We start from the raw sequence: 26,904 nt of genomic DNA, 5'->3' as shown, positions 1-26,904 counted from the left end.
CCGTGTTAGTAAATGGAAAGGACAGATTCTGTTCCAGTACTGTGCTGGTCTCAAAAATATGTAGTATTCATCTTCTTGTGGTATTAAAGGACCATTAACCTCCCATTATATGCTTGTGTACATTTTCAAATTTCCTCTACAGAAGGATGGAATAATAAAAACTTTCTTCTGTAGGGGCCAGAAAGGGCCCTTTTGGAAAGTTAGAGGAAAACCTGTCTGCTTTGAATGGCAATGTTTTGTTCTTTCAGTGAGGACTGAAGAGGAAAAGTCTTGTCCTGTGTTACCATAGGAAAGACTTGCAGGGTGCTAAGTGTATTATCCATCTTATCAGCCTGTTCTTGCCAACGCTCAGGATAATAGAAACAAATTAGAGGAATTTAGCTGTTTGTTGCATGTGGTGCATGTAGATTATTTTCATGTGGTATTTTAATCTGTTTTGAATCTGTCAAGTGTGCATATGAAGTTTTAAAAATTAGTTGATTCAATCTGAACTACTCTGGTTGATGTTCTGTCAGGCATGAAGGAAGTCTGAGGACTGATTTATTGATAAAAAAAAAAAACCTCTCTGTCCCCACTCATCCTCTTTCATTAGTTTTCTTGCTTCATTATGAGTTTGTGTTGCCTGTGTTTGTGTGCCCAGGGGTACGAGGACTGGCTGAGGCACAGAGCTGACAACGAAGTCAACAAAAGCAATGTCTTCATTGTTGAAAATGCAAAGCAAGTGCAGAAAGAGAGTGAAAAAATCAAGGTAACTTGAGAAGACTTGCATGTGGTTATCCCTGATGGGAAGAGGAGGAAAGTGGTGAAGAGGTGAGGGCAGGGCAGGAGGGAGGCACATCCTGTGGTTGGAGCTGCCCCAGGGTGTGCACTTCCAGACAGGATGCTCCAAGAGCCATTCCTGAGTAAGGAGTGAGGTTGCTTTGTTTGCTGGTTTTGAAAGGCTGTCTCACAAAAGCTGTATCAGGGCTGACAAGTGACAGATCTGTCAGCGCTTTGCACTTTGCTGGGACAGGCAGTTCTCTTCTATTTCCAACTCTTCCCAAGGACACCAGAAACGTACACCAGCTTTGACGTTAATTTATCACCCCACACTTCAGACAAGTACAGAGTCTTCTTCTCCATCAAGGTTTAGCAGAGAAATAAATACTGACTGCTCCACGTGGGTGCTCTGTGCTGGTGCTGGGCTGTGGAGGGATGCTCAGGCACCCATGGACCTCTTGAACCCTCATTTGCCTCTTAGCCAAGGTGATTTCTCTTAGGATTTGAGAGAAGCTCAATCTGTAACCATCTAACAACAACCAAGAGGGCTTTTCATGTATATGTTTCCTTTCTTCCAGGTTGGAGACATAGTAGAAGTGAAAGCAGATGAGACCTTCCCCTGTGACTTGATATTTTTGGCCTCGAGCAGCATAGATGGGACCTGTTATGTCACTACAGCCAGTCTTGATGGCGAGTCCAATTTCAAGGTGACAGGGATGGATGGGGCAGTGTTATGGAGCTGGTGCTCTGGGGTACTTGGGTGCCTATTTCAGTACTAAAGTGGGTGCTTTCATGTGGGGGGTGTGTGATTTAAGTGGAGAATGCTGCCACAGAGACCATCCCCGTGGCCATGTGGCTGTCTGTGCCCACTGTGCCAGCACCAAAGTGCCCTGGGGATTGTTTGTTTTCTATTTTGTCTTCAGCAGCTGTTTCTGCTGGTGCTGCCCCAGACTGAATTGATCCTTATCAACAGGGCTTGGCTGCCTTATTGCCCAGCATGGGGAGCCTGTTGGTGCTTCCCTGCTCCAGCTGCACATTGTGAGGTCTGGTGCAGTGCCTGCAGCTGCTCCAGCTCCCTTCCACTGTCTACCAGTGCTTCTGTTGTTTAAATGAGCTTTTCCAGTAAGACCTGGGACTTTTTGAGGCATTACGTGTAGATTCATTTGGGGAATTTTTCATTGGCCTGAGCAAAACATCTTTTTTGGTTTTTTGTGGGTTTTTTTTTCTTTCCTCTTTTTCCTGAATCTAGCAGTGAAATGTAGTATTAGTCTTCCCCCCATTTTCCTTCCAAACTAGGAAAATAACGACAACAGACTTCTGCACATCAGAAGACCTGAAATTTTGGTTGTGCTTACATTTGATAAATATTTATACAGATACTAGCAATTGCAGTAGGAAGAGTGGAAGATACTTTTAAAATTACTTGATTTACTCCAGCAAAGTCTGATGGTGGTGGAAATGCCATCATCTGTCCGATATGTATTGCATGGGGTCTGTGGCTCATCTTTCTAGGAGCAGCTGGAATTGCATGTAGGAGCTGGTGCAGCACTGGTGCACTGTACTGGTTCCACTGGTGAGAGGAGCTCTGAAGTGGCTTGAGGCTAAAAATAGATAACCATGTTATGTTAAGTTGGCAATTGCTGATTTGTGTCAGGTCTGTGATATGCATGAGTTCACAGAACTTCTGCAGTATGTTGGCTCTTCCTGACTATTTAGTCTGTAAGTGCAATGCTGAATTTCTATATCAAGAACTCTGGTGTTTTTCCCTGGTTTGTGGATTCCTGTAGGTGACTGGGAGCTGTCGCCTGTTTCTTGGCAAGATGAAGATGAGTTTGAAGGAGAAGGGGCAATAGAAAGATAAATGCTGTTTGGGAAATAGGTCTAACAGTGGGAATCAGGGTTTCCAGTGAAAAGAGAGCAAGGAAGCACACTTGGGTACTTGCAGAAACCTCATCTGGACCATATCTGCTGCTGGCCTGGGGGGATTTTTCAGGTATTTGGGTCATGTCAGGTCGAGGTGTGGGAAAGATGCCTGGTTAAGTGAAACTGGAGCAGAACTGTAAAAGGGATTTTGGCAGGGCTCTGTCTCTGAAGTACAAATCTTCAGTCATGCTCAATCTAAAAGAAGATGTGTTTTCTAAATGCAGTAAGGGACTGAGGATGTAAAGATCTTGGAACTGATGAGGAGGTGGCTTTACTATTGCTCAGTAGTTGCGAAGTTTCTGTGGTGATGGGAGCAGTGGATGCAAAACCCTGCACAGGAGTCAGGTTTGGTACAGAGTACTGCAGGAGCTGTTTGAGTTGTTTCACAAAGGCAGTGATTTACACCAGAGAGATGCAAGTGTGTTTGTTTGGGCATCTGCTTTCAATAGGAGAAGCCAGGTGGGTTACCAACACAGTGTGAAGGTGGGCACTGATCATGTCATGACTGCAGTGTCCTGGGATGCACAAGGAGAGGAAAGCAAACATAAGGGGCAGAGGAGGTTTTTGAATTAATTTGTTTATGAAGATGAATTGTAGCAGCCCAACATGACTTGGAGCTCTGAGGAGCTCCTATAAATAGAGCCTGGAAGGCAGTGAGCGGATCCTATGTGGGCTTTCCAGTTTGTAGTGAGAGATGAACCTTTGCAGCAGCAGCTGCTAAAAATAGCTTGGAGTTTGCTGGCGTTCTGCCTGATCCCTCTGTGCCAGAGCTGGAGTCTAATTACATCCAGGAATGGGCAGGTGGGGGGGTCCCCAGGAGCCCCTTTGACAGCTGGGGCAGCAGTAAGTCCCTGAGGGAAACCCAGGGATGCTTTTGGTGCACATCTTGCCCAGTAGATACATCCAGCAGCTCCTTCCTGCTGTGGTTTCTCTTAAGCTTATTCAATTCAGTCTTTAACTGAGAGATGCTTCAGCCGTGTTGGGGGAGCAGAAGGGCATTTTGTGAACCTTTGCGTGGTGGTGTTTTAAGTTAACAGGGTAAAACATGGGCTGGGTTGCTGGGTGACACTGCTTCTGCTCCTCTGCCCAGACTCACTACGCGGTGCGGGACACAACTGTGCTCTGCACAGATGAAGCCATCGATGCCCTCACTGCTACCATCGAGTGTGAGCAGCCCCAGCCTGACCTCTACAAGTGAGTCTGCCCCCGTGTCATCCCTCAGCTTTGTTTTACATGCCCTGCCTGCTGTCATCTCCCTGCAGACACCACAGCCCCATCGGTTAGGGGGATTAAATAAGCTGCAGTTGAGGGTTACTTTTTTTTCCATCAGAGAGGTTTCTTGATGCAGCCATACATAAGCTGCCAGGCTTCTGCCATATGAGGGTGGCCAAGTCAACACTGCACTTCTTCAGGGTTCAGTTTCTTTACAGCAAAACCTACCCACTCCAAGGCTTGTCCTGGTGTAAGGAGTGATTTGTGTCAGGTCAGCTGTAGTGATGGTCCCTGTGCCTGTTCCTCAGTTGCTCTGCCTGCCAAGTGAAATGCTCTGGGCTCAGTGATTCCCAGCAGTGAGTGTCTTTGTAGTTAGACCCCTTGAAGGAGGCTTGCTGGGTTGGGCTGTGCTCTCAAAGGAAACCCCTTGAAGGAGGGTTGCTCTAGGCTGAAGGGACTGGGACCAGGTGGTGTCTGGCAGCTGGGGGTGCATGTCTTCTCCCTCTGAGGTGTTAAACTCTCAAATACCCTTCTTTAAATGTTTCCTTCTGTCTCCCGTCAGTGACTTTAATGTATGTTTTAGCAGCTCTTTGTAACATCTCTGTAATACAAATTTCTCATCTTTTTTATTGCAGATTTGTTGGAAGAATTATAATCTACAGAAGCAACCAAGAGCCTGTAGCCAGGTTGGTCTTGCTGCCATCTTTGGCCCCTCCTCAAAGCTATTTGGCATTTACATCAGATTTCAAGGATCTGAACTCCTGCTGCCATCATTCAGTTTCAGATTGGAAGAGGGTAGATTTTGGTTAGACATTAGGAAGAAATTTTTCACTGAGAATGGTGAGGCACTGGCCCAGGTTGCCCAGGGAGGCTGTGGATGCCTCATCCCTGGAAGTGCTCAAGGCCACCTTGGATGGGGCTTAGAGCAACTTGGTCTGGTGGGAGGTGTCCCTGCCTATGGAGGATGTAAGAACTACATGATCTTTAAGGTCCCCTCCAACCCAAACCAGTCTGATTCTGGGATCATTAGGGAATGTTTGAGGTTTTTTTCTTTAAACTTTCCAAATATTTCATTATTAAGGGAGGCCTGTAATTAATGTCTCCACTTTCTTCTGCCATGCGGTGATTTGTTTGAGCCCCTCTTGGGGAAGCAGTGCAGGACCAACCAATGCCATCCTCCCCTGCTGATGGGGAACAAATTTACCAGGCAATTGCAAAACATCTTTATCCCAGGGAAATACAAAACTTAAACATCAGAGTACTTTGGGAAAAGATAAGCAAATAACATTTATAAATCATCAAAACCAGATGTCAGCCAGAGCAGAACTGGCTGTGTTTTGTGCTGTGGTGGGTCTACTCAGAGCCTGGAAGCAAGAGTCATGAGTGGGGTTTTCAAAGAAATAAAGCCACAAATGGGAACAGAATAAGCCATTGGCTTTGGTGGCAGCATTCATCAACTGTGCTGGAATGGACAGGCTTTTGACACTTTTAAAGTCGTGTTTTTATGTAAGTACTATAAAATCTGAACATTTTGCACTCATTCCTCAAAAGCCCTACTGAGAATCTCCCATTAACTTTGGAACTTTGAGTATCAAGAATAGTCTGTGTCAGATGAAATGGAAATAGACCTATAGAAAGAGGAAAACACACTCAAGCAATGCCCAGTTCAGCATAGAAATTATGTAATCAGATCTAAGGAATATCTGCTTAGCTTTATTACCTAATGGCTCTAAGTTATGAGCCAGTTTGATTGTTGAGTGATGCAATGTTATAACTTCTTTTATATCTAGGTCTTTGGGTCCTGAAAACCTGTTGCTGAAAGGTGCTACCCTCAAAAATACCAAGAAGATTTATGGTAAACAATTTTAATTAGTGTTTAAATAGATTCTGAGAAATAATGGCAGATGTAGGTGCTCCTCACTAAATCTAGAGAGAGGGAAGATGTCTGCAGCCTGTCAGCCTGGGCTCTGCTGCTGCATTTGGTTTTCAAGCTGATTGCAAAGCTGACAGGGTGAAATTAGGGATACTGGTTATATCTGCAGTGCTGCCAAGCTGTGCAGGTTGTGTTAATGCACCTGAGCAAGCTTTTCTTCTTGCTTGAGCAAGGAGAAAGGGAATTTTACACAAATCCTGTTCTAGGATCACAGTCCCAGCCACTACTGATTGAAGGTGATGGCTCTTAGGGAAGACTGATGTTTTCTCTGACTGTATGTGATCCATAAGCTCCTGCTCAGTGCTCTGGGATGGATACAATTACATTTCTTAGTAGCCTCAGAGGTTTCTGTAGTTTGTACAGTCCTTGGGTAATGCCTCTCCCATCAGCTGGGATTTGAGTTTCATGTAAACACCGATGCCCCTTAGGGCTAAGAGCAAGCTGGATCCCTCTGGGCTGCAGGTCCCTTATGAGCCCTGCTTTGCTGCCCTCCAGGAGTTGCAGTCTACACTGGAATGGAAACAAAAATGGCTTTGAACTACCAAGGGAAATCTCAGAAACGATCTGCTGTAGAAAAGTGAGTATTTATAGTCGGGACAAAAAAAATTGGTAGAAGCTGTTGTTTTGGGTTTTTATGGGTGATTTGTATAGAAATAATCCCCTAATCTTCTGTCATTTGTTGCAGATGCTCTCTTGATTGCACAGAAAATGTGTATATTTCATTAAGCATATCTTTCAATAAGCTGCATCATTTAGTATCTTTTTTAATTTAAAAACAAAATTAAGAAATGTTAAACTATATGCACTGCTCCTGAATGTCAGCACTGTCAAAAGCACTTTTCTGTAATTCCCTCCTTCAAAGTAAGGGAGGTTTTTTCCTGTTTGTTTGTGTGGTTTTCTATATAAAAATAGCTGCAAAAATTTAAAAGAGAAACCTGTTTTTCAGATCTATCAACGCTTTCTTGATAGTGTATTTGTGCATCCTATTGAGCAAGGCTACTGTGTGCACGACTCTGAAATATGTCTGGCAGAGTAATCCATTTAATGATGAGCCTTGGTACAATGAAAAGACTAAAAAAGAGAGAGAGACGTTCAAGGTAAGTGGATTTCTATTTTGGCACCTCCTCCAGCTTTTTTTTTTAATTCTGACTGTTTTATTTAATCTGATGGTGTCTGCTGCCAGCCCTGTGAGTCCTATTTGCTCCCTGGAAGTGCTGTCATTGCTTTCAGTTCTCTCCTACTATTTGTGTTTATTTCCTGCCTTTCTTGTGCTTCTGCACAGTGATGCTTGTGGGGAGCAGGGCAAAGCATAAATAAATATTGTATATTATAGTAGTGCAGCAGCTAATTTAACATGGATCCTTATCTGAACTCAAGCTGCCTTTCAGCTTTGAGTTGGTGAACTTAAATTGAGGCCACATCAACCAGCTCCTTAAACTCACTGTGACAGAGGCAGCCAAGCCTGCAAGAGTGAGTGTGAGTGTGTAGAAATGGGTTATTTGATGGATTATTTGAGTAGGACTTACAGGGATGTCCCCATATCAGTTTTAACCTCACCGTAGCTTGACTGGTCTCAAGCTACTTGCTCCTTGTTTCTACTCACTTGAGGTCAGAATGAACCTGTAGCATTGTATTGAGGAATATATTTGAATAAAGCATCATTTTAGTCACTATGAAGGAGGGAGACTTACATTTGTATTAGATCTGCAGAGACAGATTCTCTGCATCAAAGGAAAATGGAATTTGGGGCTGCATCTAACCTGTATTGATTTTCAGGTTGTTTTTTTTTCTATTTAACCCTAGAATAAAAGCTGTCTAAAACCCCAGAAATGTTTGGGTAAAGTGCCCTTAATTGTATCTGATGGGTACAGACCACATCATCTCCTTTTTCCCTTGCAGGTCTTGCGGATGTTCACGGACTTCTTGTCATTTATGGTCCTCTTCAATTTTATTATCCCAGTCTCCATGTATGTTACAGTAGAGATGCAGAAGTTCTTGGGCTCCTTCTTCATCTCTTGGGACAAGGAGATGTACGACGAAGAAATAAAGGAGGGAGCATTGGTGAACACCTCAGATCTGAATGAAGAGCTTGGGCAGGTCAGTTTAGATGAAAACGTGGACAAAAATGTCCCCACTGATGGGAATCCTTGGTATGGCAGTCACTCACAGTCCCTGCAGGGCAGAGCTTCAGATGGTTTGGTGGCCCTTTCCATTTAATGTGATCCTACTTCCTCTGCAAAATGGATAGGGTTATAAATAGTGCATGAAAGAGCAGGAATTGGGTCATGCCAGTTGTTTCCATATTGGGGAATATCAGGCACAGCAGTCTGCGTGTCAGGGGGGGTTGCTTTCACTGCTTCAATTAAAAATTAAAAAATCCTCTGTCCCTTCAAGGATTTACACAAAAGCCTGCCCAGCCTTCTCTCTGGGCATGCAGTGCACATGCAGCCACGTTGCTGCTGGCTTTGCTGGGGCCAACAGGCAGCTCAGGCTTCTCTTTATTTATCTGCATCAGGAGAGGCATCAGAGTGTAAGGTATGAGAAGTGCTTCCTGCTTTTTGTTATGCTTAGGGGAAAAAAAAAATCAATTTGGACTAGCAATTCTCTAATTTAAATACAGCACCAAAATGAAGAGCTCCCAAAGGAGGGAGTGGAACTGCAGCAGCTGTGTAAGTGCTTGGAGCTAGAGCAAAGAATCCAATGAAAAGTGTGAGGGGAAAAAGAAGAGCCTGGAAACAGGTTTTAAGTCTTTAGGAGGTAATATTCTTGCGATAGACTGAAAATCAAAGGAACTGCTTTAAGGAGCAAAGTAGTAGAATTGCCCTGTGGTGACACCTGCACGATTTGGGGGGGGGGAGGACCAGGTTAGGATAACAGCAAAATACTGCCCAGTATTGGCACAGAGACACTGAAGTGCCCCAGACTCTTTGGTTTTGGGGAGGTCTCCTTCCCTGGCACGTGGGGCTGGGGGTGCAGCCTGCCTGCTCTCTTCCAGGTGGAGTATGTCTTCACTGATAAAACTGGGACCCTGACAGAGAACAGCATGGAGTTCATCGAGTGCTGCATTGATGGGCACAAGTACAAGGACTGCATTTCAGAGGTGGATGGCTTCTCTCAGACTGATGGACCTCTGAAATACTATGGCAAAGCAGAAAAGGTAAGAAGTCTGCGTGTTGATGACTTAGGGTTTTGTGGTCAGCTCTTGGCTGGGTGACTACAGCAGAAGCTGGGAGGGGCACTTGAGTTTTGTTTTGGGGGGTTTTTTGCCTTAAAATATGGATACACAAAGATGGTGTGAGGGGGGCTGAGTGCATGGCATGGAGCTGGTAATGAGCACCCCCTGACTCTGCCTAGAGCCGTGAGGAGCTGTTCCTGCGAGCCCTCTGCCTCTGCCACACCGTTCAGATCAAGGAAGCAGACCAGGTGGATGGGCTGATGGGACATCCAGAAAAGAAATACACCTACATCTCCTCTTCCCCAGATGAAATCGCTTTGGTGAAAGGCGCAGAAAAGTAAGAACGTGGAGGTGTTGGGTTTTGAATTTCCTTTTTGTTGTGGGAGGGAGGTGAGAGTTATCTGAAGGCAATAGACTCCTTTCCCAGTCAAGGCAGCTGCTCTCTCTGGGAAGCCTCTTGAGATACCAGTGCTGGGCCTGACCCCCAGCCCTGAGAAGGCACATGAGCCTGTGGGTTTAAATGAGCTCTGTAAAAGAGGTGGCTCTGCAAAGAGTCTTCCCTGAGCAGCTTCTCAGGAGGCTGTGGTTTCCAATCATTGCTGACAGCAGCCCCAGTGTGCTTCAGTGTCTGGCTGGGGCAGAGGCTTCTTTGCTGGATCCCACCTCCATGGCCAAGGGTTTTAATCCCCCCAAAATTGAGTCTAGTTACCATGGTCATGTTGCAGCCAAATTGCTTCCTTGGTATGCAATGCCAAAATAACAGGATGGGTCCCTTTAACAGACCCACATTTGAATCCTGCCAAAGATGCTCAAGGCCAGATTGGATGGAGCTTGGAGCAACTTGGTCTAGTCCTGGCCCATGGGAGCAGGGGTGGGACAAGATGATCTTTTAAGTTCCTTTCCAGCCAAAACCATTCTGTGATTCTATGCTATTGTCAGCTCCTAGACTGTTGCAGCTGTATATACCTGTCCATGGCTGTAAATGTGCCAGAGACCCAGGGGACCATGTCCAGAGTTCTTGGCATCTGTGCACACCGCTGCCTGGCTCTCCAGGCCATGGGAGCAGTGCCAGAACATCATAGCAGGCTCTGCATTGAGCAAGCAAACATCCAGCCAAGCTTTTCAGCTTGGGTTTGGTAACTTCTTTGATCTCCTCTGCAGTACAGAAGGTGAAATGACAACGTTGTTAATGCGTAATCTATGCCAATGGGTGTTTTCAATGTTGTTCTGTCCTTTTGTTTATTGACAGGTATGGTTTCACTTTTCTAGGACTTGAAAATGATTTCATGAAAATACGAAACCAAAAGAATGAAACTGAAATGTAAGTGCTGCAGGGACCACACGGGACCACCAGCTCCCACCCAGCTTGGTCAAATTTGGTCAAGGTGACCAACCTGGCAATGTCAAAACTGTCCCACAAGGGCTGTCAGACCATGCTGACCTGCCTGAAAATCCCTGTCCTTTCTACAAAGCATGGCACAGCCAAGGGGCAGGTTTGGAAGGCTTGCTTGCAATAAACGTGCCGTTGGTTTTAGTGACATCTAAATTCAGGTCACTGAATCTGTGCCTGGCTTTGCAGATGGCTTCAGGTTTTGCAGGGTGATTTCTGACCAACAGTGCCTGGGCTTTGTTGTGATAATCTAAGCCTAAACTGTGTAATTTTTTTCCTATCCCAGGCTGAAAATAGTTACATTTTACTGCATGCTCAAAGCATGTGGCACATCTGAGACCTAATCCCAGCAGTCCCAGAGGACTTGCCTTCATAAGCAAGTTTCACTTCTTACTTCCCTGGTGCTGAAGCTTCTTATTTAACTGCTGGTGCTGCTGCCTGGCCCAGGACTTGGTGCACTGCTGGGCACCCTCACCCCATGCTCGTGACTCCACTGTAGGGTTGGGTTTTTCACTCAATTTTTTTGTGCAGCTGCCGCAAAAGGTACATTGCTCAGCGGGTTTGTCACCTGTAGAGTCTTTTGATTTCTGCACCTCATTTTTAGTGATTTTCTGTCTTAAACAGTCATCTTTCTTTTACTGAGTCTAAGCTCTGGGTTTTTTTTGTGTTTTTTGTTTGTTTGTTTTTTAAGGTACCAGCTTCTCCATGTGTTGAACTTTGATCCTGTCCGCCGCCGTATGAGCGTCATTGTGCGAACCACCACGGGTACAGTCAGAATGCATTTCTGGACTCCCATAAGAGTCTACGCAGACATAGAACATATCCTCTTAATTCCTAAAATTAAGGAATTTTAAGGAATCCTTATTCCTATAAATGTGTATAATGCCAGAGAGGCTAAATTGTTAGGTTTTCTAAGCCAGTCTAATTCAGTTCTGTACTGGATCTGGTTAGGATAGAATTAATATTCCATGCAGCAGTGTTTGGGACAGATAAGGAGACAGGACTGGGACAGTGGCCCATGGAGAGATTCTTGTTTACTTTGCTCCAGCCTGGAGGTGCAGTATGGGGGGGGGGAAGACTTGGACAAAAATTCAGAGGTCACCATCCTTCTCACATGTTATTTCTGTAAGGTATGGGATGCTTTTTTACTTTTCCTGAGACAGTTGGCAAGGCTTGTTAAATAGGGTAAAGTAAACTTCTTGTTCCTGGCTGTCACAGAAAGCTTGCTCAGAGGCAGGTAGGGACACCTTATGTCCCAGGCCAAGGTCAAACAATGCTTTGCACAGGTTAGTGCAAGGCCACTTGAGTAACAGAGCTTTTAGCAGTTCCTTCTTTAGTCCTGCCAGATTTCCTCCCTCTGCATCATTTGCTGACTCTCCAAGTTATTAAATCTTTCTGTGGCTTGTGAATGTTATGAACTGTTTATGATTTGGTTTTAGGAAAGTTGCTTCTCTTCTGTAAAGGAGCAGATTCCTCAATTTTTCCAAGGGTGCAGCAAGAAGAAATCCAACAAACAAAAGTCCACGTGGACCGCAATGCTATGGTGAGCACACAGATGGAATTTGGCTGGCTCCTGGGTTCAGGAAGTCCTTATTCCCAAAATAGGGATGTGGCCTTGCTTTGGAGGGAAGTGTTGAAGTGAAATGTCACTTCACATTGTATTGAAGCCACGCTTCTTTCCTTTTCTGTTTCTTTGGCTCCCAACATTTATTTCACTTTTTATATACTTATATGGTCTCCATCAAAGTTGCATCTGAGCATCTCTCCAGCACATTAAAAATAGAAATAACACTATTGAGCTGTTTTCTCTGGTGGGAGAAGTACCTAGTCCCAGTCATGGGGGCACCTGGTCCTTGCTCTCCCTGCATGCTCTCAGCTCTGGTTCTTCTCTTAGTTTCCCTCTGCAATGTTACATCCACATAATAAGCATAACCATGGTTACTCTGATGGGAAGAAATTGATCCTTTGACTCAAGCCAACAAATTGTCATTGCCATGAGGGTCTATATTGACAACTAGCACTGATGGGGGAGAAAAGCACCAACCCTGAAGTGAGGAGCTGCAGAAAAATCTGGTTTTGGAGCAACTGACCACTTTATTTTCCTTCCCCTTTGCCCTGCCAGGATGGCTACAGAACACTTTGTGTGGCATTCAAAGAACTGACTCAAAAGGAGTATGACAAAATTGACAGGCAGCTGAGTGAAGCTAAGATGGCTCTGCAGGACAGGGAAGAAAAGATGGCAAAGGTTTTTGAAGACACAGAAGCAGACATGCACTTGATTGGGGCTACTGCTGTGGAAGACAGGTAAAGAGGTGACCACCACTGACACAGTGGATCCTGCAGTTTCTCCCTGGTGCTGCACTGTGGCCCTGACTTGCTGTGGTGAGACCGAGCAGCCAGGCAGATGCTGGAAGTGTCCAGGGCGATGAATTACTCTGTGGCACAACCCATTACACAGTGCCCTAGTTGCTAAAATTGGCTGGTGTAGTAAGAATTAGGATTTATTAATGAAACTGCAGAAGCACTCATGCTTCTGGAGAGTGATTTAAGCACACAGCATTAATTTGCATATCAAAACAAATTCAGTTTCATGTGCGGTTGTAGTAACCGCGTGAGTAAATTAAACTCTTTCACTCGTAAGTCTGACAGTAGAAAGTGATGGTTTATATTATTTTTTTTATGTCTGCAAATAAAATTTTGGGATTGCTGACTTGTAATCCTTATTCCCGTGGCAGTGGTCTCTCCAGCATGGGGAAAATAATTTAACTTGTGCTTTATTTCCTGCCTGCAACCTAGGGGTTATACGGATGAAGCGTGGGCCAACCTGAGGAGTGATGTTTTGCTTCTGCTTGCAGGCTGCAGGAGCAATCAGCAGAGACGATTGAAGCTCTTCATGCAGCTGGCATGAAGGTTTGGGTGCTCACGGGAGACAAGATGGAAACTGCCAAATCCACCTGCTATGCCTGCAGGCTCTTCCAGACCAGCACTGAGCTGCTGGAGCTGACGGCAAAAACGGTGGGTGAGAGCGAAAGGAAGGAGGATCGGCTCCATGAGCTGCTGATGGAGTACCATAAAAAGCTGATTCAGGACGTCCCCAAAAACCGAGGAGGCCTGAAGAGGTAAGTGAGTAAGAAGACTCAGCCCATGCACATTTGGGATGAGGGTGCAAAGTTTATAGAGACAGGGCTGTGCTGGAGCCCTGGGGACTCGCTGCTTGCCGGCACTGCACCAGCTCCTTCCTCCTCCTGGGTTTGCTCATCGTCTGCAGTATTAGTTGGGTTTCGACTTAATTACATGGTTCCTTTTGTGAAGGGTGTGTCTTAAATCTAAGTTTTTAGAGATTTCTAAGGCCCCCAAAAGGGATAGGATGAAGATGAATACCAAAGCAGTTTCTTTTCCACTAAGATGGTAGAAGCTGTTAGACTGATTTCTTAAATTCTGATTTTTTGTCATACGTGTTCCTTGCTGTGTTCCAGAAGCTGGACATTATGTCAAGAATATGGCCTGATTATAGATGGTTCGACCTTGTCACTGATACTCAACCCTTCTCAGGACTCCAGTTGTAGTAATTACAAAACCATATTTCTACAAATCTGCTTGAAGTGTACTGCTGTCCTCTGCTGCCGGATGGCTCCTTTGCAGAAGGCACAGGTATTTACTCTGTTTTTAACCACCTGAATCACATCATATGCTTTTAATCCATCAGCTGGGACTTGACCTGATCATCTTCATCAGCTAGGACTTCTCCAAGATGTGTGTAAGCCCCATCTGAGCTTCAGAGCGTGATGGAAACACTCCAGTCTTTCAATTCTGAATGTAAAATCTTTGTTTAATATGCACACAGGAGGCCACATGCCCAAGGCAATTAGAAATAAACAAAAACCCCACATTTGTTCTTTTTTCCTCTCCAAATCTCTCAAGAGGAGTCTAGGACTTCCTCACACCAGTGGATGGTATCCAAGCCTGATAAGATGTGAGATTATGCCCCATGGGAGGGTTTCCTCACCCCATGAAATGCCTGAGAGGTCCCATCTTTGTGAGAGCAGGGTCTGCCAGAAGGGCAGGCTGCTGCTGCCTGGGATTTGTTTTTAAATACTGTCCTTCAACCTTGTGCAGTTGGATCTTGGCTTTTGCTCTGGTTGGTGATTGCAAAGGAAACAATGAGGGGTTTTGTTAATCTGAACTCTCCAGGCATAATTTTGCTTCTGTAAAAGCGTGGTTGCTTCTGGGGGGGACTCTTGCAAGCGGGACAGATTTTTTAACTGAATTTGTGGTTTCTGCTGCTCTCCTTTAAAAAAACCTTTTAGATTGTGCGAATGGTGAAGAACACAAAAGGGAGCCCCATAACCCTCTCCATAGGGGATGGTGCAAATGATGTTAGTATGATTTTGGAAGCACATGTTGGAATAGGTAAGTGTTGTTGATTTCGTGTGGCTAAACTGATCCCACTGAAAAATACAGGAAGTTCAGTTTTGCTTTCCTTAGAGCCAGGGTTTGACTCCAGCTAAATGTATGGGATCATCATGTACTGCTCATTTTTGATAGTACCCCACTTTCTGTATCAAGGAGAAGCTGCAGATGATTTTCTAAAACTTTATGGCCAAATTCAAGGTGGTGAAGGTTGCTCACTGGTCAGGAAAAAATAGTCTCAAGCAGCAAACTGGGTGACTCCTGGCAGTTGTTGCAAAGGCAGTGCAATGACAATACCAGAATTTATTAGGGCTCTCTGGTAGCAGCTGCTGGTAACTCAGTACTGGGGACCTGCATGGGTTTCCGGGGGCTGTTGCTCAGTTTTGTTGTGTCTGCCCTGTCTGTATGACTGACATCAGGCTGGAAACTATCCCCCTTCCTGCAGATCGGTGTAAGAGATACGGGAAATACTGGAGATTTTTGTAATATTGCTGTAGAGGGGTCAGTGGAAGAGAAAGGGCAGCCTCTTCTTTTGGGGCTGTTGGAAGTGCTGTGGTGCCCTCTGATGAACACGGCCTCAGCACAGTTCATTCGGATGTGGCTTTTGAGTGAACAAAACTCTCTTTCTTGAGATCTGCTCTGTGGGGATATCTGGAGGGGCTGAGTGCTTGCAATGAAAGAACTGGGCTGTGTGAGATATGCAGGGAGGCCTGTGGGGAAACCAATTCCTTGTCTTTTATCAGGTTTACTTAGCTCCTCTTCACCACACTCTTACACGGGAACCCAGACAGCAGCCTAAATATAGCTTAAAAACTCCAGTGACAGGTCTGAGTGTTGGGGAGCTAAAACCACGTCAAGATCTGCAGCATCTCAGTGTTTTGCTCTCCTGGGGCACTCCAGAGGGAAACATGGCCTTTGTTGTGCCTTGAGACAATGAGTGATGGGAACAAAACTAGTGGGTAGCATTGGTCCAGATTCCAGTCCCTTAGGGATTAACCCCTTGCCACACTTCTGTCTCCAGGTATAAAAGGCAAAGAAGGGCGACAGGCTTCCAGAAACAGCGACTACGCTGTGCCAAAGTTTAAACATTTAAGAAAATTGCTACTAGCACATGGGCATTTATATTACGTGAGAATAGCACACCTTGTACAGTATTTCTTCTATAAGGTAAGGGGATGTGTGCAGCTTGTTTCTTTGTTTATTCTGTGAGTTTTCTAGAAAAATAGCAAAAAGGGAAAAAATTGTATAGGATGTTCTGTAGCTTGTGGTATTTTCCCTGGAAGAGTCTGCATCTCTGCCACATGCCTGTCAATTGAAAGCAGAACTTACAGGGAATGTCAGTGTGACTTTCTTTGTCTTCTCCAGACATTAAGAGCTCATTGGATTAGTTTTGTGCTTGGCAGTAAACAGTGCCCTAACTTTTCTGATACTGTAACATCAGATGCTAATATCTGATAACAAGAAAAATTATTTTGATTGAGGAGTCAGATGCTTCCCTGCTCAACGTTTGTCTTTTGTTTCCCTAGAACCTTTGCTTCATTTTACCGCAGTTTTTATACCAGTTCTTCTGTGGATTCTCACAGCAGGTAACTCCTACTAACATGTTTATAAAACCAAAAAGCAAGTGGCAATGTGTTTGAGGCTTCTTGGCAGAGGCAAGGCTTTTGGTGTTCTATCCCTTCCTCACCTCACTTTAGAGGGCAGTAGGAGCCAACCACGTTGCTCAGCACCATATCTGAAGCACAATATTTTTGAGACTTGTAACTGAAAAGTAGTAAATCTTCTGTCTTTCCTTTTCTATCCAGCAGCCATAAACACAGATGGACACCTGAAAGTAGTGAGGGGAGGGGTTTAGCTGGTTTGTCAAAACCTGGTTTTGCTACTTACCTTAAGAGAAAAAGTCTTCAAAGACATCTGATCTTTTCTCCTCTGCTTTATTTTCCTGCATAAAAGGGATCTCTTAGAAGGAAGAACAGTTTGTTCTTTCATGACAGCCTTTAAAAAACCACACATGATGTGTGTCATCAGAGATTTGCTTAGTCCAAGTGAGCGTCAGGAGGACAGATCCCTGTGGTGGGTGGGCTCATGAGCGTGGAGAAAGAGTAAATGATAGGAAATAATTCTCCAATTGTCTCAGCAGAACCCCTTAAAAAAAAAAAAAGCAGCAGCCATAGTGCCTCTAAAGCAGTCTAGTCTTTAGAGTCACAGGAGACATCAAGTTTATTAATAGTAACAGCAGCACAAGACCAGTTACAGAGAAGCTGTGATAAGGGCTGTTTCATCATGTTTTTCTGGAGAATGAGCTGGAGATGAGACCAGGCAGTTGCAAAATTTCCTGGGGAGGGGGGAGGGGGGGTTTCAGCCACACAGCCTGCAGGTGCTTGGCCCCCTGGCATTGCACAGAGCATTACCCCTTTCAAATGAAACTGTCCCACATGGCTCTGACAAAGCAATGTATCTGTAGGATATGTACAGAGGCAAGGGCTGGAAATTTTTAATCTCTTTGTGGGGAGGCTTTTAAAGTGGAATTTCTGTCTCATTTTACCCTTTTTTCCTCTTTTAAGCCACTGTATGATGCTGCTTATCTTACCATGTACAACATCTGCTTCACATCACTGCCTATCCTGGCTTACAGCCTCCTGGAGCAGCACATCAACATTGACACACTGACCTCAGATCCTCAGCTCTACATGTAAGTAGCTCAGCACAGTTTGGTTAACCATGCTTGGAGTTTTGTTGGTGCAGGACTGGGAGCAAATGTCCCTGCCCTGTGTCAGTGATGGGGCCATCATGAGATCCAGGGAAGTCTGTTTCTGTCCCTACTGCTGCTGCGGTAGAGCTGAGCAATGTCCTGTTTACTGCCTACTTCAACTTACTTATGCTCTCTAACAGTGTATGGTCTAGCAAATTGCACTGGTGTGTCTATTAAAAAAAATAAACTTTAGGTGGAATTCTTCATCTGTAAGAAAAAACAAGTTGTGTGGCCAGACCATTCATTCACGTTAGCTTTGAGCCAGGCACATGATAGAGTGTGTAATGGATGAAGGGGAGATCTAGCTTTCAGGAGGAAAAAAGGTCCATTTGTTTTCAGAAAGATGAATGTTCCTGAAGCCCAGCTCAGGCAGGTAGTTTCTCAGCTGGTCTAAATGGATATCCTCCCCCAGGCTTCCTCTCCACAGGCCAAAGCCCAATATTGGAGCCTATTATTGAGGAGCTCTTCAATCCACTTGCTCACATTTCTGTCACATTGCCCATGGAAAGGGCAGTTTAAGAGGTACCTGTCTCTCTGCTGGCTGTTTTCTTTTTTTCTTGGTTGCAATAGGGAGAGAGTCCAACCTCCCATGGAAACCAAGCTCCTTCCCATCTTCCTCCCACCCCTTCCCACATGATGTGGGCTGCTTGGGTGCAGCCCTTCAGCAAGGACCAAGGGGGATGCTCAGGTCAGGGCTGCTCCTGTCAGTGCCTTGTGCAAGCCCTGTCAGCATCATTTGATGTTCCTCAGCTGTGGAGGAGCTGTGTGTGACAGAGCCATGCTCAAGCCAGGAGCAATGACTTCGTGGGGACAGCAAAGGGAATCAGCAGGGACCTAGAGATACTGCATGAAAGTTGCTTTAGTTGTGAAAAAATCAGTAAATGCAACAAGGGTTGTAGGGCTAGGATGGGGGCATTGGTGCTTTTGAAATAAGTACTCAGATCTGTGATTGACTAGATCTGTGTCTCTCCTCCTGTATGGTAAAATGCCACCGTGTGTGTTTTTAAATAAATTGGTAATTGAGTGCTGTGTGACATGAAGCAATACCAGCAGGACCCCTGTGCCTTCACCTGCTGGGCTGTCTGATTCTTTAGGGGTCTGTCTATTGAGGAAAAAACAGGTTAATTATGCAGGCAGATAGCTTTAGTTTGAATATTCATGACTGTGGGTGTGCTGCTGAATGTAGAGTGGCTGCTGTGCCTCTGCTGTAGGAAGCACAGAGCTGCTGCAGTGCAGATCTCTGGTCTGAGGTGCTGTGAAAAGCCTGGTTGTGGGGAGCACTGCAGGACGTAGCTGTGAATGCAAAACAGAGCTGGCAGTGAGGAACTTGGTTGTATTTTCTCTCCTTGCAATGAAATCTGATTACGGTCTGGTTTATTGGTACTCCTTACTCATCCCTAAATTGCAGTGTGTCAGAGCACTGTCACTACAGCATCGTGCCTAGGATTTAGTAGGGTTTTGCTTCAGAAACTGCAATCATAGCCAGCATCACGTTGGTTCGCAAGGTGCTGAAAATGGATGTTGTTTTCTAATAGGAAGAAAAATGAGAAAATAATGGGGTTTTTTGGTTTTGCCATAAGCATGCTTTTATTCCTGTATCAATCTACACATTTTAAAGAAAGCAATCTGAAAAGATCATGATGCAGGAAACTTTTTTGAAGTCTCTCCTGCCCTGGCAGCTGCCTTCTGCTCCCAGGCTTTGCCTGCAGTCCGTGCAGAGCTCTGCCCACTGCGCATCCCTTTGCTGCTGCTGCCTTCATGCCAGATCTCATCCTGTGTTAAGCCAAGAGCCTCCTGCTACAGCCCCCATGTTAGAAACACCCACCAAATGATTCAGAAGGTTATTTTCAGCCTGTGCAGAGAAGCACTGCTTACAGGAACAGGACTTACAGTTTTGCTCAAAGCAGGACTTGGTGCATTCAACAAAAAGGGAAACAATCATGGATTTTCTGTATCCTGTATGGCTCCTCTTTGGCATTGCCCTGGTTTTAAAATTCAGCAGTGTCAGAGACCTCAGGCAGTGCAGGGGCTGCAGGAGGGGCTTGGGACAATGTTACAGCTGTTTGCTTTGGGCTGGCTTGGATTTTAATCCAAGTTACCAAGAGGAGAAGAACAAAACAAATTAATATGCTGAACCTCCTATGATTTCTCATGCCCAGCAGCTTCATATGGCAGATGTTGTTTATGTCCTGTATGCTGGCAGATATTTATGTGTTTTATCTCCTTGTCTCCTGCAGCAAGGACTTGCTCCAAAGCCTGCTGGTACCTGGCTGTGAGGGGCTTTGCAGAACATCCTAAACGTGCTGGTGATGTTCTCCTTACTCTGTTTCTTGGCAGGAAGGTTTCTGATAACGCGATGCTGCAGTGGAGGCCGTTCCTGTACTGGACCTTTCTGGGCGCCTTCGAAGGACTTGTGTTTTTCTTTGGGGTTTATTTTCTCTTTCAAAATTCATCTCTGGAAGATAACGGAAAGGTAAGGCTACCAAAAAAGGAAAGATGAGTGTTTCTTTTGTGCACTGCCTTTTTTTATATGCCTGGCAGGAAGTATCTACACGCTTAATCTGTGCGGTGTGCCTTGAGTCTTGTCCGACAGTGGAGCCTTGCTTATGGTGTGATTCTGCAGCAAATGCTTGAAATAAAACATTTTCCAGATCACCATGGAAACAGGGCAGAGCTGGTTATACTCACTAGGTAAAATAACTAGTCTTATGCACAGCTTTGTTCCAACCCAGCCAGCTTTGCCCAGCTCTCTTCCACTCTTCTACATGGTCCCAGCATTGGCTTAGGGCAGGAGCAGTGCCTGTCCTTCTCACCATGGATGCATGGAATTCATCACGTCCTCAGCAGGTTACAAGCAACTGAATTACCTCACCTGAAGGAGATGCTGCTGCTTTGCTTGGACGTGGCTAAGGGCTGCTTCCATGCTGCTCTGCATGGGATCTCAGCCTCCCTCCTGCCCTGGTGCTGGGGGTTTGCTGCTGTTTTGAAGTCAGCAGTGCTGGCAGAATGAGCAGGCTGCTGTCTGCTTGCTTGTGGTTCTTGTGTTGGGACAAGCACTTGCATTGCTGCAGGAGTGAGTTGTGGGGGCTGCTCTGGGATAACTCACACAGAAAGAGCAGGGGGTAAAAAAACTGAGTATTTTCTTTCTTTTTTATTTCTTTTTGCTGGTTAACTGAGTACAGAGCAAAGCACTCGTGCAGTGAGGCTGTCGTGCACAGTGGCCTTGGCTGTCTCAGGGCCCTTTCCCCAAGGGAGTACACAGTGTGTTACCATGTTTTGGCTGATGGAAAACTTCTTTACACCATCACTGGTGACCCTTGAAAACACCTTAGATTATTTTTCAGTGGTTAACACTTGGAGAAAAGCTAATTAAATTTATGTATCTATATGCATACGTTGCATCAATGCCAACATCTAGGACCTCAGCTGTAAGCAGTCAAGGCTGTGTATTGTAGATTCAGTGCTTTTCTGTATTTGGCTATTTATATGGCTATTTGTAGCCATTTTGGTTGTAAATGAATAAAACGTGAGGCACTGATACGTTCTGCAACTGCCTTGAGAGGTCAGGTCTTTTGTGCCACTCAAATAACATCTGTGGGTATGTCCTGTTTTGTAAACATGCCTGTTAGAACTGCTACCAGCAATTGCTCATAATATCCATGTATGTTTGTTTGAGTCCTTTTTCGCTCCTATTGACTTCGCTTTTTTTGCGTTTTTTGAAAATTTTACATTTCACTTTCTGTTTTAATGTATGCATTCAGATCTTGACAGCCTTTGGTAAGCATCCCTCCCATTTGTTGCCATCGTTTGGATTTATATACAGTATCTGCTTTTCTTTGTCATGTGTAGTCAGTAGTGTCCTCAAACCAAACCAGATGGAAAAACATCCATCCCTGCGTTCTGCAAAGGGGACTAAAAGGGGACGATGAGCAGAGGTGTTGCAAGAAAGCAGAAACTGAGTAGATTACCAAGAAATCATGAAATACAGGTGGTCCAATGACTTGTGTTCTTGATCAACATTGCTATTAGTAGGAGGTTGTACCTGTCACCTTCCCCAGCTCTGGGTTGCCCGTCTGTGTGGCACTGCATGGCACAGGGTAGCATAGTGGGCAGCGAGTCTCTTCTCCCAGCATCCATCTCCCGTAGTAGTTGCTCTGTCCCATCCTTCTTCTCCCCTCCCTGCTTGCACCCCTGTCCCCATCATCCTTCTGTGCCTCTCCAAGGAGATGGACCGAGGCACCTGTGGCAATGTGTAATGTGTTTTTCAGGTTTTTGGGAATTGGACCTTTGGGACGATTGTTTTCACCGTGCTGGTGTTCACCGTCACTCTGAAGGTTAGGCTTTTCCTTCCTTTCTCATTTTCTCTTATCTTTGCAGTGACTTTCCAATGCATGTGCATGCACTGTAAAATCCTGTAGCAAATGTGTTGAACGTGAAGTTTATATGAATATGTTTCCTACCACACTTAAATCTTGTCTTCCACAGAAGCAGAATTTGCCTATGGTCTGTATGACCAGGCTGTGCTGGTCTGCAAGTGTTTGTTTTGGTTAAATTGTTTTTCCTTCTTTTGAGAACTCCAGTTGATTGTAGTTAACTTCTTCCCATGCTTTCGCCCTTTGGCTTTCTGTTCCAGCAAGAGGAGAGGAACAAAAGAGAACTGGGGTTTGTCCACCTTGTTTCAAACACCACTAAGCACGTCTGTCAAATAATAACAGCAAACCTGCTTTGTTTCGTGGGGCTTTCCAGAACAAATAGTTTGCATAAGACCTTACAAAAGGTCTTTTGTTTTTGGTTCAGGACAGCAGGTGGTGACAGGAGGCAATTACAGTCCCTGTAACCTTTAGACATTTCTTTCCTTGTAGCATCAGGGGTTGCATCAAATTTATTCTATTAAAAAGTGTCACTTACAATTAGAAACTTGCTGTTTCCCTGTTGACATTGTGCCTGTCTGTAGATGCTGGAAAGATTTTCCCTGGTGTTTGTATGCAGAAGTAGCTGTTTGGAGAACCTTCAGGCTTATTGTGAAAGCAGCCTGAAATTTCATAGAAATAAAATCAAACACAGTTTTCATCTAATGCCCCTTCTCTCTCTCTTACTTGCACAGCTGGCGTTAGATACCCGATTCTGGACGTGGATGAACCACTTTGTGATCTGGGGCTCCCTTGCCTTCTATGTGTTTTTCTCATTCTTTTGGGGAGGAGTTATTTGGCAAGTACCTCTTCTTTTCATGGGGCTTTCTTGGGGTATTCCCAGTGCTGGTTTTTGGGGAACATTGATCCAGCATTGCCTTGGTTGGCCTGTCCAGAGATTTACGGATAGCAAGTTGTGTACAACCACACTCCTTTCTCTGCTGGGGAGGGAAGGGATGATATGTCCATCTAACACCTGCTAAAGGCAGCTACTGGAAGAGGGCAGTTATATGATGGGATGTGTTTGAAGAATTCTGTCAGCTTACTGAAGGGATGGCCCAAATGCAGAGAATGCCCTGCCCACCACCCAAGTGATGGTCTTTTGCAAGAGGTGGTGGTGCTTTTCTGCCCACAGGAGCATTTCTGGTCCTGAGATCCTGGCTTTCACTGGGAGGTTCTGGGGTAAATATGTCAGGATCTGTTTGTGCACGTGGATGGGAAAGAAAGGAGAAATTGAAGGTGGAAAGAAAGCCAGTGATGCAGAAGGAAGGCACAAGGCCTGGCTGGATGGGGCTTAGAGCAGCCTGGTCTAGTGGGAGGTGTTCCTGCTCATGACAGGGGGGTTGGAACTAGGTGAACTTTAATGTCCCTTCCAGCCCAAATCATTGTATGACTAGATAAGGCAGATGCATAGCAAGAGGACCTGGCAATCTGGAGCAGTATGAAGGGAGGAAATAAACAGGAGAAAGCACAGATCCTGCTGCTGAAATCCTGGATCTGAGTAGGAGAAATGATCAGCAATTTGTGTGCAGCCAGGATGTCTTGAAAAAAGCAGGCTAGCAGTAATACTTAGCAAATATTAGTTTTCTGTTTCTCACACTGGACTAGATGTTCATGATGACATTCCCAGTAGACAGCATCTTCTGTTTTACACCTTTGCTTTCCCATGGGGTAGTGCCATGGGTTATTGGTGAGATCCCTGATCCAGCAGCCTGCTTATAAAGATGGGCTTTAAATATTTTAACTGGGAGTCACAGCTTTGTTTAACTCTTCAGCATTCCTAGCCAACATTTTCAGATCTGCAGTCTAGCCTGATCTCTATCCTGAATTGTGAGTTTTCTGCTGGTGTATTCAACTTACATAGGTCAGTATTTTTGAGTTAATGCTAAGCAATATTGGGAGCCTTGTCATCAAGGCATTTTTCAAAAGCATCTTTTGGTTCCCCTCCATTATCAAGAGAGGGAGAAAGATGCAAATAACCTATTGGGACCAAGAGTTTCTGGATTTCCACCATCAAAAGCAAACGAGAAGCTATGGCAAAAGCTAAAGTTGAAATAAAATGATGTGGGTTTTGATAAGGTTGAGTAGCTTATCTTTCAGTAATAGCAAAATTCAAACCCCTTGTCACCCTGAAATGAAGCAGATGTGAAAAATATTAAATGTTGTGTAAGGTGGCAGAACAATTCAGAAATAGTGCAGATGAAGGCAGGAGATGCATTGGGAGAAGGATGGAGACTGTATTTCTGTGCAGGCTGTATCTATCTACATCTGAAAGGGAGATGTTACTGCTAATAGTTTATTCTTAGTCTGCCTTTGACCTCTTTGTCCATGTTAACGAGAATTTATTTGTATCCTTTCTTTTTCAGGCCTTTCTTGAAGCAACAAAGAATGTATTTTGTATTTGCCCATATGCTGACTTCTGTTTCCACGTGGCTGGCAATAATTCTCCTGATCTTTATCAGCCTTTTCCCAGAAATTCTTCTAATAGTTTTAAAAAATATAAAAGAGAAACATCATCAGGTAAGGAACAAGATGATGTATCATGTAGTAGTCTAGGAAAACTTCTTTTAAGCACTAGATGAACGTGTAACAGTTCATGTCTCCAGCAAGGCTTTCTAGAGCCTCATCCTGCTCTTTTTACATGCCAGAAATGTTGAGAAGCTCATCTAAAAATACTGCTGCCTGGATCTTTAGTGAGGAGAGGCTCATCCTATGTCTTTCCTTAGTTGCCTTCACTGTATGGAAACCTGCTGTCTCTTATAAAAGTCCAGTGACCCTTTGCCAACCTGAACTGATCATCAAAACTACCATATTGTGTCCTGAAAAAAAAAAAAAAAGCTACTTGTTTTTCTGTCAGAGAACAGACCCTGGGTGTTCCTCTTGGGTCTGTCCTCATGTGCCAGTGCAGGGGGAGCAGGGTCAGGTCTCACACCTCACACCTGCCCACCCCACTCAATACCTGGTGTGAGCCTCTGGTGCTCTCTTTCAAAGTGAGTTGGTTCCTGAGCAGCATTTCTCCACTGCTGAGCAGGAGGACATGTTTTAAAAGTCCTCCATGTTTTAAAACCACCTCCTAAACATTTTATTCCCTGCTCCTGCAAATGGTGAATGGCAGCACTACCAGGCTGACACCCACCTCTGCCCCGTGCTCTCCCCTTGTCCAGAGGTGCCCATCACACCCGAGCAGCCCCTGCTCCCCCAGCTGTGCCTGCTCCCTGCAGCCCCTCTCTTTGCCCCCCAGTTCTGCTTGGGTCTGCACAGGGCATATTGCCAGCTGGCCCTCATGGCCACTTGCCATTGGGTTTGCACATCCTTAGGGATGTCACCCAGCCACAGGTGAGAGGACACAGGCCAAAGCTGCCTGTGTGGGGTCACAGCCCGGGGTCACTGTGGGGTCCTGGTGGGTGTCTGGAATCAGCCATCACTGTCCCCAAGGGCACAGCTGGAGATTTGAGCCAGGGCAGAGAGCATTGTGGCCCTGCCCAGCACTGGGGTGACAGCAGATACTGTGACCCAGCAGCTCTGCCCGTGTCCCAGGAAACCATGGATGACCTTCCAAACACTGTAGTTCAAAAGAGTTTCTCACTTTGAAGCCCTTTGTGAAGTTCCAGTGCACTTTCTTCACCTGGGTAAACCTATTATCTTCGGTACTTATTTAAGAATTATCCCAGCTAAAACAATATAAACATATCCAATGTAGTAGTAAAGGTTTTCCTCTGCTGTGACGTTTGAAGAACAGGTTTGGCACAGTATCAGTGAAGTAAAACATTTATCTGTAGGACAAATAAACACACCAAACCATTAAAGTTGAAAGCAACAGAGTTGGTAAAAGAATTATGGTAGAATTCTTTGAGGTGCCATGTAATTTCTTCCAGGGAAGTGTGATTTACACTTTGGCAGCACTCATGAATAGGCTGGGAGCAAGTTGCCTCTCAGCTGCAGACATAGGATAGTTCAAGGACAGTGACCTGGGGGTTACCAAGCCCTAGCTCACCTCATGTGGGAGGGGACCCATTTTTTGCCTTCAGCTGATAGCCAGAAGATCTGCTCCCAGATGCAATACTTGCTTTCAAGAGTGCTTTATATGCATTTAAAAAGGCTCTTGTGACATTGTTTTGTAAAGCAAAGTAAGTGTCAACTAAAAAAGTCTTTGTACATGTGCATACCAAGCTAAACACAGGCTGAGCCAGATTTAAAGGTACACCTTGTGTAAGAGCTTAATAAGATGCCTGAAGCAGATACCAAGCTCTGGCTGGTGTGTCAGTGGTCAGACACTGAAGTCAGTCACCTGATTTTTAAAGGTATCTAAACTCAGACCAGATAGATGACTTCAACTCAAGGCCATTTTTGAGGATCCTGATCTTAATGCTGGAAAAAAATAAATGTTTCCCAAGGGGAGCATTAAATGAAAACAAGATGAGGGTGGTTGTTAAGGTGCCTAAAACCTCAACCTGGTAGCTTGGGGACCCTCTTGAAGAGGAAGATGGACTGAGGCCAGGGTGATGGGCATTTGCCCTTCACCTTAAGGGGACTAGGCATCACCCCCAGTTCCCTATAACACGACACATCAGCTTTGCTCAGTCTTTATTCAGTTTTCTGTGTGGAATTGTGTTGTTGCTTGTTTTGGATTTTTTTTTTTTTAACTGCAAGGCGCATTTGTGTTTTCCTTGGTTTCTGCCTTTCTCTTTCTAGTACTGCAATTTTCTGTCTTTTGTGCTGTTGTGAACTAGGTAACGAAGCGCCTTCCCTCCTCAGGAACATCCACTATCTTCATGCTTTCTCAAACTTCCAGCAATCACAGCTTTTCTTGGAGTGAATAAGGTGATTTCCTTTCTGAGTCACTACCTGTTGCTTGCTCTCCTGCTTTTTATCCTCCTCCTAATGCCTAACTCCTGCAAACCTCTGAGATTTGCTCACCCCGCAAACCCCTGCTTTTTTTCC

General features: G+C 45.0%; 1 protein-coding gene across 9 annotated transcripts in view; it reads left to right on the top strand.

The window, feature by feature from the left end:
- Positions 1-26,904, top strand: part of ATP11C (ATPase phospholipid transporting 11C) — a 56,404-nt gene that overhangs the window by 23,744 nt on the left and 5,756 nt on the right. For 5 of the 9 annotated variants that reach the window (XM_071757423.1, XM_071757419.1, XM_071757421.1 and 2 more), the window contains exons 5-28: positions 641-748; positions 1,338-1,466; positions 3,773-3,876; positions 4,530-4,580; positions 5,685-5,749; positions 6,323-6,404; positions 6,774-6,924; positions 7,727-7,924; positions 8,823-8,984; positions 9,182-9,339; positions 10,252-10,323; positions 11,084-11,157; positions 11,832-11,935; positions 12,515-12,696; positions 13,248-13,511; positions 13,869-14,043; positions 14,700-14,802; positions 15,824-15,969; positions 16,329-16,388; positions 17,367-17,494; positions 19,892-20,027; positions 21,823-21,888; positions 22,659-22,762; positions 24,330-24,483. In XM_071757423.1, coding sequence (XP_071613524.1) covers positions 641-748; positions 1,338-1,466; positions 3,773-3,876; positions 4,530-4,580; positions 5,685-5,749; positions 6,323-6,404; positions 6,774-6,924; positions 7,727-7,924; positions 8,823-8,984; positions 9,182-9,339; positions 10,252-10,323; positions 11,084-11,157; positions 11,832-11,935; positions 12,515-12,696; positions 13,248-13,511; positions 13,869-14,043; positions 14,700-14,802; positions 15,824-15,969; positions 16,329-16,388; positions 17,367-17,494; positions 19,892-20,027; positions 21,823-21,888; positions 22,659-22,762; positions 24,330-24,483 — 2,976 coding nt within the window. Of the gene's footprint in view, positions 1-640; positions 749-1,337; positions 1,467-3,772; positions 3,877-4,529; positions 4,581-5,684; positions 5,750-6,322; positions 6,405-6,773; positions 6,925-7,726; positions 7,925-8,822; positions 8,985-9,181; positions 9,340-10,251; positions 10,324-11,083; positions 11,158-11,831; positions 11,936-12,514; positions 12,697-13,247; positions 13,512-13,868; positions 14,044-14,699; positions 14,803-15,823; positions 15,970-16,328; positions 16,389-17,366; positions 17,495-19,891; positions 20,028-21,822; positions 21,889-22,658; positions 22,763-24,329; positions 24,484-26,655; positions 26,785-26,904 lie in introns of those variants that run through there. The other 4 variants (XR_011728565.1, XM_071757420.1, XM_071757418.1 and 1 more) reach the window with 2 other exon arrangements.

Source organism: Heliangelus exortis, chromosome 14, assembly GCF_036169615.1.
Source record: "Heliangelus exortis chromosome 14, bHelExo1.hap1, whole genome shotgun sequence".
NCBI lineage: Eukaryota > Metazoa > Chordata > Aves > Apodiformes > Trochilidae > Heliangelus > Heliangelus exortis.
The sequence above is the reverse complement of the archived record's forward strand: the minus strand, read 5'-3'. Positions and strand labels throughout refer to the sequence as shown.